Source organism: Dermochelys coriacea, chromosome 1 (assembly GCF_009764565.3).
Source record: "Dermochelys coriacea isolate rDerCor1 chromosome 1, rDerCor1.pri.v4, whole genome shotgun sequence".
In the NCBI taxonomy this organism is placed as follows: domain Eukaryota; kingdom Metazoa; phylum Chordata; order Testudines; family Dermochelyidae; genus Dermochelys; species Dermochelys coriacea.
The window spans coordinates 306,587,742-306,600,447 of record NC_050068.2 but is presented as its reverse complement, the minus strand read 5'-3'; the positions used below and the strand labels follow the sequence as shown (position 1 = coordinate 306,600,447).

The window sequence follows — 12,706 nt, the reverse complement described above, 5'->3', positions numbered from 1 at the left end:
ATCATGCCAACTCACCAGGACCTCACTACAGCAAAAGTCTACAGTATGATGGTAAGTTGACAAGGTATCTAATCTATGCATCTTATAATATGTAGGCCTGATACTGAGACACAATGAATACCCTAGTCTGTCACAATGAGAAATAGAGAGACAAGCTGGGTGAAGGGATATCTTTTTACTGGTCCAACTTCTATTGGAGAGAGAGACAAAACAAAAGTTGGTCCAATAAAAGATATTACCTCACCCAGCTTGTCTCTCTAATATCCTGGGAGTGACATGGCTACAACACCACTGCACACAACAATGAGAAATAGAAATACAGAATGGGAGTCAAGCAGTTACTGACATAAATGTAGCAGATCTAAACAAAGACCCTTTCTGGTTTATTGATTTTTTTCATTTTCACAGACTTTTCCTCGGTTCTTTAATTCTGACATATTTTAACATCCTGAAGAGGAGATAAATTTAATGAAGTCTGAAATGATTCTAGAGACACAACCCTAAGGAAAGCTAAATGGGTTTCTAATATTAAGTGTATGTCTACACTGCACACTCCTTACAGCAGCATGTAGAGTACCTACATTGCATGCCCCCTAGCATGGGTATAAAGAGCAGTGGAGATGGTGAGACGTGGCTTAGGCGAGTGGAGTACAGAGATGCCAGAAGCTTAGCATATATACCCTACATGGTTCTCTACATGCCCAAGCAGTGCCTCCCCCATCCACACTGCTGTTTTTAGCAGCATAATGTCCTGAGCCTTCCCCCACCACAGGGAAAAGCTCCACCAGCGGGGAAGGACTCCGGCAGTGGGGGAGACAGTGGGGAAATGCTCCGAGCTGCCAGAGCCTTTCCTCACTGCGAGAGCCTTTCACTGATGCGTAGCTTCAAACTACAGTGTTGACGCACCCTGCTTGTCACTGTGGCATGCTGCTACATATGTAGTGCCTGTACCCTACACGCCAGTGTAGACAAGGCCTAACACATATGTTTTGAACAGCAAGATGGGGCCAAAACAATTATGTGTGTGTGAAGGGATCTGCAGTTTTCTTACCAAAAAGCAGTTATAAGTCTTGAAAAGTCACACATTTTTCTACATAAAAATATGAACTGGGAAACAGAGACATGGATTTTGATGAATCTAGGGAAGCAAAGACCATAGTGTCATTTCTGTAAGATCTGATTCCTCAACAGTCTCTTAGAAAGAGACTATGTTGGCCTCCCTGGTATTGTGTCTATATACCTATACAGATCCTCTCACTGGAGTACCCAAGCACCCTGGAAGCAATAACGCATTTATCCCCAGAACACTCCCATGAAACAGGCAAGTTCTATTATCCCCATTTTACAGATGAGGAAATGAAGCACAGAGAGATTAAGACCCTGATTTTCAGAAGTGCTGAGTACCCACAGCTCCGACCGGAGACAATGGCAGCTGCAAGTACTGAGCACCTCTGAAAATCAGCCGTTAAGTGATCTGCACACAACGGAAGTCTGTGAAAGAAGCAGGCATTGGAGCTCAATCTTCTAAATTCAAGTCCAATGCCGTACCCACGTCACAACCCTCCTTTTCATCACTACGTTACAAGCCTTGTTTCTTCTGTGCTAGTGCTGTCTTCACATGAGTACAGAGCAAACAAATGCATGGGTGTCCAGAATGATATAAATAAATAACAATTTTCACCTCTAGATCTTCCATGTAAGGATCTCAAAGCACTTCAGAAATGTCGGGGTACAGAGAGATAATACAGCTGTTATTAGAGAGACACAATACAATTAAGGCCAACATTTTCAGAAGCAATCACTGAATTTGAGGACCTCAATTTTTGGGTACTGAGACACCATGGATTTGATTTGCTGCACCCAGCGCTCCCATTGAAGTTAATGGGAACTGCAAGTGCTTAGCACCTCAGAAAACCAGGCCCAAGGTGTTTCACATTAGGCATCAAAAAACGGAGGCTTCTTTCAAAAATCTAGCTGCCTATGACTTGCCAAAGATCACACAGCAAATCTGTGCCAGAGCCAGGAACAGAACCAGCCTCTAAGCTATTGCAAACCACAGTGCTGCCACTTCTTACTAAAATGAAAAGCAAACAATACTTATGAACTATTCACATTAAGTTAAAAATAATATAATGCAAAAGCAGATAAGTATTCTTGAGATCTTTCTGTGATTTTCTTGATAATGGACTCATTAAACAAGCATTTCTGTAAAAGAAATGGGAATTGCTTTGCCTTTTGCAACAATAATGTAAAAAGAATGTGTGTCATTTCTAAGGAACTTCTGAAGTATAGGGGAAATGTCTGTCTTTGGTTTATGCTAATACAATCCGAGCAATCAGCATTTAGGAAGACATAATTACCTTTGAGCAATTAGTCAATTTCTCTTATTAGAAAACAAGACAATTTTACAGTTAGCCTTACATGGTCATGGTTGAGGGTAAGATTGTGTTTTACAACCTGCCCTATGTAAGGGTGGCACATAGCTGCACCACTTCTGCAGTACCTCAGGGAGGTACAATTCTGCTCTGGTCTGCCGCTGGTCCACACTAGCAGCAGATGGTTACTCGCTGTTCCATTCACCTGTTCTCCAGCCATCTGCACCCACTGAAAGTGAAATTCTGGCTCTATTGATTTCAATGGGAGTATTAACTTCAATGAGGCCAACATTTCACGCTAGGTATAAAGACCTGACTTACCCATCCATGTCTTCAGTGGAGATGTAGGAAAGGTGCGTGTGTGTGTGTGTGTGTGTGTGTGTGTATTTCTGGGGTACAAGGGATGTCTTACTAACTCTAATTAACCTGTGGTGCTATTTAGACATGGACACAATTTGACTTTCAGGCATCATCTTCTTAGGCCCTGATCCTGCAAAGACTTAAGTACATGCCTAACTCTACACATGTGAGTAATTCTTTGCAGTATTAGGATCTTAATCACTAATATTTCATTCACTAATAATCACAGATGTTTCACTCTCCTTGGATAAATTCCTTAGATAAACAATCAATTCTGCTTTTCTCCCTACAAACTGAGTTTGAATTTTAAAAACTACGGTGTCAGTTTTTCACCATACAAAGTGAACTGCAGTTGTTTTCACATTATTTCACCCAAATTTTAATCTAATTTAAATACCAAATCACACCAAACAAATAAAACAGACATGTGTATATACAGCTGGTATTCACTCTACTTTTCCTGGGAGCAGGCTAACAGCATTAATAAAAAGTAAAAGTCATCATTTTTACATATGAGTGATCTATGACTTAATTTCTGAACACAATGAGGGCAGACCAATTAAAATTTAAAGTGAAGATTTTGAATGAATGTTCGGCAAGTACTATGTTCAGTGTGAGCAAAGGGGATATTTTATCATTCTTCTGTAGCGACAGTAAAAAGTCACCACTTTCTTTCAGTTAAACAGGAGAGAAAAAGAGTCAAGTTCACATTAACTGTTTGCAGCAGACAGGATTTCTCTTACCTGAAACACTCTGTCGGTTTGAATCAGAGTCCCCATTGCTTGTGTTAGAGTTGTTGGGGGAGTTATTGTCCACCCCACCCAGCAGAGGGCGCAAGTGACTCACGGAGACCTGCTCAATGAATGATGTCCCATACTTGCGAAAATACCACCACTCAAATATCTAGAACAGAAACAGGGGATATCACATTACCAGTGCATATTTTGTCTCTCCATGTTCTCCATGGAGTCTAATACATATGATTTTTATTAATGCTCTCACATCTATTTAGATTTTACTTTACATTTCTTAGCATTTATTTATCCATTCTTAACATTTCTCATTTATCACTCAGCATTTCTCAGAAGCCATAAAAGGAAAGAGATGAGAATAAACAGACTCTGACTTTCCTATTATCTAATCAATACCTCCGTCCCCAAACATATTTACAGAACTACTAATGAATCCCCTGCCAATGCAGGATTGGTCCTTGTATTATAATCTCCAGTGGTTTCCCTTGGGAGATTATCTCACCGACTAATAGATTTCATTGTCAGGACAATTTTATAAATATCCTGATATTTTAATAATGAAAATAAATATTTATATTCTGACGGGAGTGGGGTATGTGCTGCAGGAAACAATATACATCAGATCTGAAAATGAAGACTCTTTCAGATAAATGTAAAAATTATTTCTGATTGAAAAAAATGATAAACACACACATTAAAAATGAGAGAATCTCAGAGGGTTTTGAAGTAATATTTGAAAGTAAGCAGCCAAACTTCTGTATAGTAACAGGGCTGAAAATGATTCAAGTAAAGGGTTCTTGAAAAATCTGAAGTACTTCCTGATATTGATTAGGTTGGAAACTGTGCATGAATGGCCTTTTTTCTTTTTCTTTTTTTATAGTGTTTCCATATTTCTGAGTAGAGTCCTTCCCAATACTTGAAACTGCTTACAAAACTCTGTACAAAACATCAGCCCGTTATTAATCCTTATTTTTCCCCTATGAGTTAGTCAGTGGATTTATTGAAAAACTGTAGGGCTAAGTTCACATATGTAACTCAGACAACCTGCAGGTTCTGTTCACGAGGGCTGGCAGTAAACCAATTTCTGCAGGGCCACTTGGAGGTTCAGGTTCTACCTGCTGGTTCAGATTCACTCAACACCTTCTCTCCCATGCCTCTCTCTACTACCAACTACAGTCCCTTCAACTCAGACCCCACATTATTTCCTACAGATAACCCTTCAGGTCATCCTGGTACTGAGTTGCTCTCTCTCCATCCCATCTGTCAGATAAGGAATGCTTCTTCCCCCAATCCTCATGTGGCCTTATGGGGAAATGAATAACCACCCCCCTGGTTCTCCCACTCCAGATGACACTCTACTGAACTCTCTCTCGTTGCATGTGTGCGTATGGCATCTGCAGAACAACATTCTACTGATGGAGTTGTAGGTCCTTAAGCCATTTCAAGGCCTCCTCTGTGACATTGTGGATGTCATCCAATTCACCTTTGAATCCATATTCAGGATACTGCGTTATGATATGTTTGATGGTTTGGATGCTGTCACCACAGTCACACAAAGGGGAGTCTGATTTTCCACTTGTGCATCAAGTAGTCACATCTTCATGGTTTGTTCAGATGCAGTTCAATGTGGACCAAACTCTACGTGGCAAGTCGAAACAGGGAGGGTGACTTGTTGGTTCGGTAATAAAGTGCTTGTCTGGAATGATAGATGAGGTCCAGACACTGTGCCATTTACTGGCCAGATCCACAGACATGAAGTGGTCACGTGTGGTCCACAATGATTTTTGCAATTTCTGGCATTGTTGGAGTATATTATCCATAACCTGCCGGATGGGAAGTTCTGGATAGTCTTCAATGCATTTAAGTTGTCGTGCTGTGGCTATATTTCAGTGGAGCCCTGATGTTTGCTAATACAGAAAGCCATGGTAGAGATGTTGATTTTAAAGTTCCCACAGTGATTCATATGGTTTGATTCAGCTGCATATCTACAAGTGTATATGGTGCACAGTACTCTGCAACTGATTACACTAGGGGAAAAGCTGGTGTTTGTATCACCAAGACAGCTTGTTCCTGCTGACTCTTGAGTAATGTTGATGCCAGTCTTTACTTTACAGGCTACTTTCTTGAGGTGGCCACGAACGGTCAGTATGCAGTCAAGAAGTGCACTGAGATATGTTGGCTTTGGGTCATAATTCACACTTTCACCAGAAAACTCAACAGTTAGAGTGTTTTGTGCGATTCTACTGTCAAGGTGGAAAATAGAGACAATCAATTTGCTCAGATTTGGTCTTAGCCACCACTTTTGGAAGCACTCCATGATCTTAAGGTCAGATGTAACAGTTCTTTAAAAGCTTCAGATCTGAGTTGTGAGTGCCAAATCATCAGCATACGCAAACTTCTGCGCTATTTTTTCAAGCATATCGCTCGCGTATACCTTGTGGAATGTTGGAGCAAGTACAGAGCCTTTTGGTAGCCAATTATACAAAGTGAGCAGCTTGTTGATTTAACCTGCAAGGTATACATGCATCCTTCAGTCACTAAGCATGGTGTACAGCAACCTGAGATTCTGCACATGGGGAATCACTTTGGTCAGTTTCAGTAGCAGACCATCCTTTCCAGGTTCTGTCACATGCCTCTGACAGATCTATGAAAGCAGTACCGCTCTTGAGTTTTCCTTGGAATCCAGTCTCGATGTTTGTAGTGTGGGCCAGGACTGGTTGCAGCAAGTGTGATCGAAAATCAGCTTGCTTCTTGAGTAGGCTGGCATCCACAGTGGGCCTGAATTGGTTCAGAACCATACACTCCATCACCTTGCAGGTGGTGCTCAAAAGGGAAATTGGCCTATAACTACAAGAGTGATCTTCAGGTTCTCCAGGCTTTATGAGTGCAATGACCTTGACCTCTCTCCGTACGGGGGGGATTTCACTCGTCTCCAGAATGTTGGTAAAAAGCTGCATCCTCCATTTCCATGCGAGTGGGCCGAGGTTATATAGGAACTCAGCAGAGATACCATCTTTTCCTGCTGCTTTTCCCAATTTCATGGCTGCAATGACTGTGTCAACGTCCATTGGGACAATGCAGCGCATTTGGACATCACCTGCCAAGGCTGATGCTGGACTTATCTGAGATACAGTTTGTCCACTGGTTGTTTTGATGTCCACAAAAGTTTAGCAGCAATGGCATTGGCTTTCACCTGCAGCTTAGTGGCCTGTGTGGGATTTGCAGCCCCCCAGTGTCTCAAGCAGATTTCAGGAGAGTGTGTGTGAAGTTTAGACCTTCTACACATTGAAGTCACCATTTCTGCCCTGCTGCATCCAGTGATTCCAGTTTCTGGGTCTCCACACTGATCATATTTGTGGAGGAGCTCTTGGCTCTCTGCAGTCCAGCAAGGAGTGTTCAATGACCCGTGTCCACAGAGGATTTTCTTCTTTACATCAGAAATAAGGAGCACAATAAAATAATCAAAGTCTTTAACATTTGGAAAATGCGGGAGATTGTACTGTCCATAGTCATACTGAAAGTGGCCCAGTCTGCTGTTATGAAGTTACAGCATGGTGCCAATTTTGAGTAGAGAACTGGGATTTGGGGTCAGTACTGGTCTGTTCTGTCTGTTCGAGAAGTCATTGAGGATGATCCGCAATGGAGTATCGGGGTGAATGTATCATCTTTAGAGATGAACGTGAGGTCAGGGCAGTATCCTCTGCACCATCTTACAGAATGGAAAGTGACGCATGGTTTTGTATCAAAAAGGAAAAGCATATCATTTGCCAGCACCCAGTGTATCACTTCTTCACGTGCTATATTGTTTGCTGCATAGGCCCATTATGTGTGGTGACTATTACAATTGTTCACAAATACAGCAGGGTCCTATGCATTTTGCAGAGCTGGTTGAGGCCACTGTGCACCAGATGGTTTATATGCATGAATGATTATTAGCTTGCTGATGTGCAAGGATATCGTAGTTTTTTCTTTATGGAGGTAGAGCCACATATTCATTGATCTCCTGCTTTATGTAAACTGCCACCCCATATTTTTCACAGTAATTGCTGGCTATGAGTTGATAGCTATTGATTTTGTAGCAAGGCGCTTTTTCTTCGTTTGCAACCTGGGTCTCCAGGAGGGTGAGGACATTGATGTTGGTTATCATCAGCATTTTCTCCAGGTAGTCAGACTTGGACACTGAGAGGCCTATAAAATTTGCCTTTTATATTGGCCCTGAAAAGGTAGGCTTATTTTGTTGCTCTTTGGACCAGGAGGTCGACAGTCCACGTTTGGTCACCAGTTTTATTATGTTAGCCATGGTTTCCCACTTAACGGGGTGGTCTGCAGGTAGGTCATCATCTTCCACCATCTTCTACTGAATTGAGTGATAGAGATGTCCCATAATTCCTAGCCTAGTAGCTAGAGAACTTTGAGAACCCCACTACGATATGAGAAAGTTGGCACCAGAGTGATGGGAGAATTTTTTCAGACTAATAGTTTATTCCCCGAAAAATGCAGATTTGGGTCGACCGAAACTATTTGGGGATTTGTATCAAGTTCATCATGTAGTTTCCACTGAATCAAAAAAAAAACTCAGAAGGTTTCGGCAATGTTGAAATGAAACATTTTGTTTGGAACTGGAAAGGAGCACTATAGTCACAAAATGGACAGAGGAAAAAGAGGTGGTGGTGCCCCACCCACTTCTCTTACCAGCATTAGCCCAGTGGGTGGGGCACTCACCTAAGATATAGGAAATCCAGATTTAGTTCCTCCCTCTGCCTGAAGTAGAGAAGGGATTTGAAGTTGGATCTTCTATACTGCAGGACAGTGTCCAAGCCACTGGGCTACGGGATATTCAGTCTCCTCACTGGGGCTGTTCCACTTTGTATAAATAATTAAAGTCCTTGGAAGAGTGATTTGAACTTCAGTCTCCTACATCCTAGGTGAGTGTCCTTACTCACAACATCAATGGCTATAAACTCATAGCCAACAATTACCACCCAAAATTTAGGCTGGCAATTTACATAAAACAGGAGATCAACGAATATGTGTTTCTACATTCTACAGCGCACAAAGCCAGAGAACCGAAAAATCCATTTTTCACCCAGCTCGAGGTCGCACTTCCTAGGTGGGAGGACATTATTACATGGAGACTGCTGAAAGGAGTTACTTCACAGTGCTTTCTGACAACTCCAAGTTCCAGAAACTGCTCCCCTTGAAGAAATCAAAAGGGAAGAACAGGGGAGAAAAGGAACCTGTGGAGGAGAGGAGAGGAGACGAGGCTGTGCAAAGCTGTGTCAAGCTGGACAGTTGGTTGCAGACAGCTAAGAACATAAATGCATCCTGATTTTTGTGAATTCTGGATTCTAGGCAATTTTTTTATTTTCATAACTGACATGGCAAGCCCAGAGATACCAGGACTATGAACTGCCAAGTGCAGAGGTGCCGGGGCTTAGCCCTGGCACAAATTAAGTACTGCATACATTGCATAAATACCATCCTGGCCCCAATAACTTTGAATGAGACTTAGTTTCCTAAATGCCTAAGTCACTTGAAAACGGTACTGGGGTTCTTAAGTCATTTATGTGTTTTTCAAAAAGTTACTCCCTCATTTGTAGCAGCTAGTGGGTTTATTTTCAAAGGTGCCTAGTAACCCCAGTTCCCACTGAAATCAGTGAGAACGTTAGGTGCACAGCACCTTTGAAAATACGCAAGTCTGCTTCATTGAACCAGCAGATCTTGGTGTTCCAGTGCTTTGCTCAGGATGTATGGGAGTCCAGTCTGCAGCCTGAGACTGAATCAGAAAAACAAAATATCTTTTCAGAAATGATCTTTCTTAAGTGATGTCTGCTACAATACAAATTAGAACCAAGCTGGGGACAGCTGGATTGAAACCAAGTTCCCTGACGTGCCTATATGTGTGGTGCAGTTAGGGGCTTTATTTAGGCCCTGATTTTATCCCAATGACTTGTAAGGGAGAGAAGCAGGGATGGAACACCCGAGTTGTTCATTTTAAATTATGTAATGTAGACAACTAATGGCGAGGTTGGTTGTAATAGAAATAAAGGAGTCTTCTGTACTTTCCTGAGCTATGCAGACTGGAAAGAAGTGGTGAAATCCTGGCTCCACTGAAGTCACTGCCAAAACATACTTTGACTTCAGCAGGGCCAGAATTCCACCCAAGGAGTAAGAGGAAAAGAGAGGCAAACTGACAGGGGAAAGTACCACGTTACATATGAGCAACCTGAGATTAGCATATAACATTCTATTCTTCAAAGCTGATCACCACCAGGAGTCATTGCTATACATTGGAATTGACACAAACATGAGATGAGTGAAGTGTCATCTATACCATCACTTGTCACTCTTCTTCTAAAATTCTGCAATAGCTGTGATTTCTCCTTCTGTTTAGTAATTACAGCCAATTCACAGTGGGACGAAATCTGCCAAAGCAGACCATATGGTGGAAAATTCCAAAGAACATAAGCACAGCTAGTGGGACAAAAATCCCAGTAATTTAGATATAAGAGAATATTTGTTTTAGCAAAGATTTTCATTTAATCTGCACTTGAAGATTTTCATTTTTAATACTAAGTGTTCTGGAATTGCACCCTACTGTGCAATATTCTATATTATGCTTGGTGATAGGTTAGATAGTTTACCATATCGCTGGGCCTATTGTCAGAAATGGTAGATTAGTTAGCAAAGGTGAAGTTACCAGGCTAAATGGACCAGTGATCTCCTAGTACTACCTCACAACAACTTCCCACAGCTGTCGTGATTGACCACAGATCACTTTTACCATAGCTTTCCTCTGCTGAATTCCCTTCCCACCACCCAGTTCATTGACCACATTTCCGCTCATCCCAGTCATAGCTTGTCTATAATGTTGACTCCCTGGTTTTTACCTGTTTAATCAATTTACTTATCTCGGGTGTCTCTCATGCATGCACAGCTGTGGAACCTAATCACCAGACAATTAAAGGCAGTATTAAGGGTACACCTCTGCTCTCCGTCTTTCTTATACCTCTCCTCCTCCCTCTTCTCTATTTCCTCCAACTTGCTTATTGTGGGCTGGTCATATAGAGAAATCCCATTATTGGAGTGAGTCTTTCTCAAAGTAGATATAACATTTAGCTCACCCAGTCTGATCTCCTCTTGCACGGTTTCCATGGGAGGGAATGCCAATGGGAATGCTCTGCCCCCATGCCAGAAACTCCGATTCTGCTGTAACTAGTTACAATGTCTCTTGGTGAGTCATGGATAAATAGGCTTCCCACCCATCACCTTTCATTGCTGCCAATGCTCCAGCACTTAGAGCCCTCCATCCCTCTGGTTCTTCTAATGCTGCCTTTTTTAATCCCCAAATCATGGACTTGAATGCTTCTTGTTGCCTCCCATTCATCACTCCCCAACATTTCACACAAGTCAGACAGATATCCCTGAGGTAGAGACCCACTTTCTTCTTACAAGTCTCGTTTGAGTCACCCATTTTAGAAAAGTCACAGAAAATGTAACAAAAAAGTGAGAACCCTTCTATAGTTTTTCAACCATCCTATAGAATTGAATACAGTCTTGCTCTAGAATTCTACAGAATGGCTAGGCAAACCTATATACAAGATCTTACTCCACTAAATTGCATTAATTGAGAAGCGATTTCTATAGAACTCTGTTGGTTTCCTTCCTATTAAGTTCCATCAGAGTTTTCCAAAGGGACAGCCTCTCCCTCCTGCTACTTCTTCTGACTGCCTTCACTCGCCTATCCCCATCACCAAGCATAGAGCTATGCCAGTGGAGCCACTATTTCTCGCATCCTTCCTAGCCCTGCTGGTTAGTGGCGGTTAATAATATACCCTCCAAGTGTATTGAATTTAATGCACAGCTCCTTCCCTTGAATATATTCTCTTCAAAGGAGCTGCACTAGCTAACACCTGATCTGAATGTGACCTCTGAATCTCTCCATTCAAATTCCTAAGTGATTTCTCTGACAAGTGGTGCTCTGCTTTGGGACTCAGCCCAAGCAGTTCTGAAGAATGCCCAAGGTGCAGTCATTAAGTAATTGTCTTCAGTGGCTTGTAAACACGGAAGCAAGGCAGCTCTCTGAACAGCTGCAGCACACCTGATGTTTTACGTGAGATCTGCTGGTTCCTCATATACCAGGCTGTGACAGACTGGGGAAGAATAAGGATGAGATGATGGAAGTGTTGGGTACACATCTAGAATCACATTTATTCTATAGATGGGCTCAAACTGTAAAATTCAGCTTTGAATCCAAACTGACTTATGATTATACAGCATTATATCAGCTCAGATAATAGTATTTTTGCACTGTTATTTTACTGCAGCACCAGGCAACATGGGGTGAGGAGGGACATAGGGGTCATAATGTCTGTTTCAGGTTATTGCTGTAATGCAGAGCATTCCTGTAAGCACTCTACAAATGGAGAGATCATAACTGTGGTAATCAGCAAGTTAATAAATGTGTGATATATTTTTAAACAAAGGACTGGACAATGACTGAGCAGCAATAAAAGTATAAGACAAACCTTGTTTGTTTAAGTAGCAAACTAGCTCCCAATATCAAGGTTGAAAACCAGCATAATAATAACTATGATACTGTACACCCAGAGGATTCAACACTTCTCATTTTCTTTCCATGAATGTGACCAATAAGGTTGAGATCTTGTGAACAGATGCACTGGTTTGGAAATGTAGTCTTATGCTGGTGTTAAGGTTGATCCCAGCATATATGTTTGCAAGACCAGGGTCTGAGAGGTTTAAAAGAGCCTGTATATTTTAAAAGGACATTATCAAGATATCCAATATATATTAGGGCTGTCAATTAATCGCAGTTAATTCACACGATTAACTCAAAAATATTAATCGCGATTAATAGCAGTTTTAATCGCACTGTTAAACAATAGAATACCAATTGAAATGTATTAAATATTATGGATGTTTTTCTATATTTTCATATATATTGTATTCTGTGTTGTAATTGAAATCAAAGCGCATAGTATTTTTTATTATAAATATTTGCACTGTAAAAATTATAAAACAAAGAAATAGTATTTTTCAATTCCCCTCATACAAGTACTGTAGTGCAATCTCTTTGTCGTGAAAGTGAAACTTACAAATGTAGAAATTTTTTTGTTACATAACTGCACTCAAAAACAAAACAATGTAAAACTTCAGAGCCTACAAGTCAACTCAGTCCTACTTCTTGTTCAGCCAATC

The 12,706-nt window shown here is 41.3% G+C and overlaps 1 protein-coding gene across 1 annotated transcript in view; it reads right to left on the bottom strand.

Moving 5' to 3' along the window:
* The window catches only part of ST7 (suppression of tumorigenicity 7), a 228,206-nt gene that overhangs the window by 88,758 nt on the left and 126,742 nt on the right, over positions 1–12,706 (bottom strand). Inside the window, 1 exon segment of the mRNA XM_038372895.2 lies at positions 3,479–3,638. Within this exon segment, the coding sequence (XP_038228823.1) occupies positions 3,479–3,638 (160 nt within the window).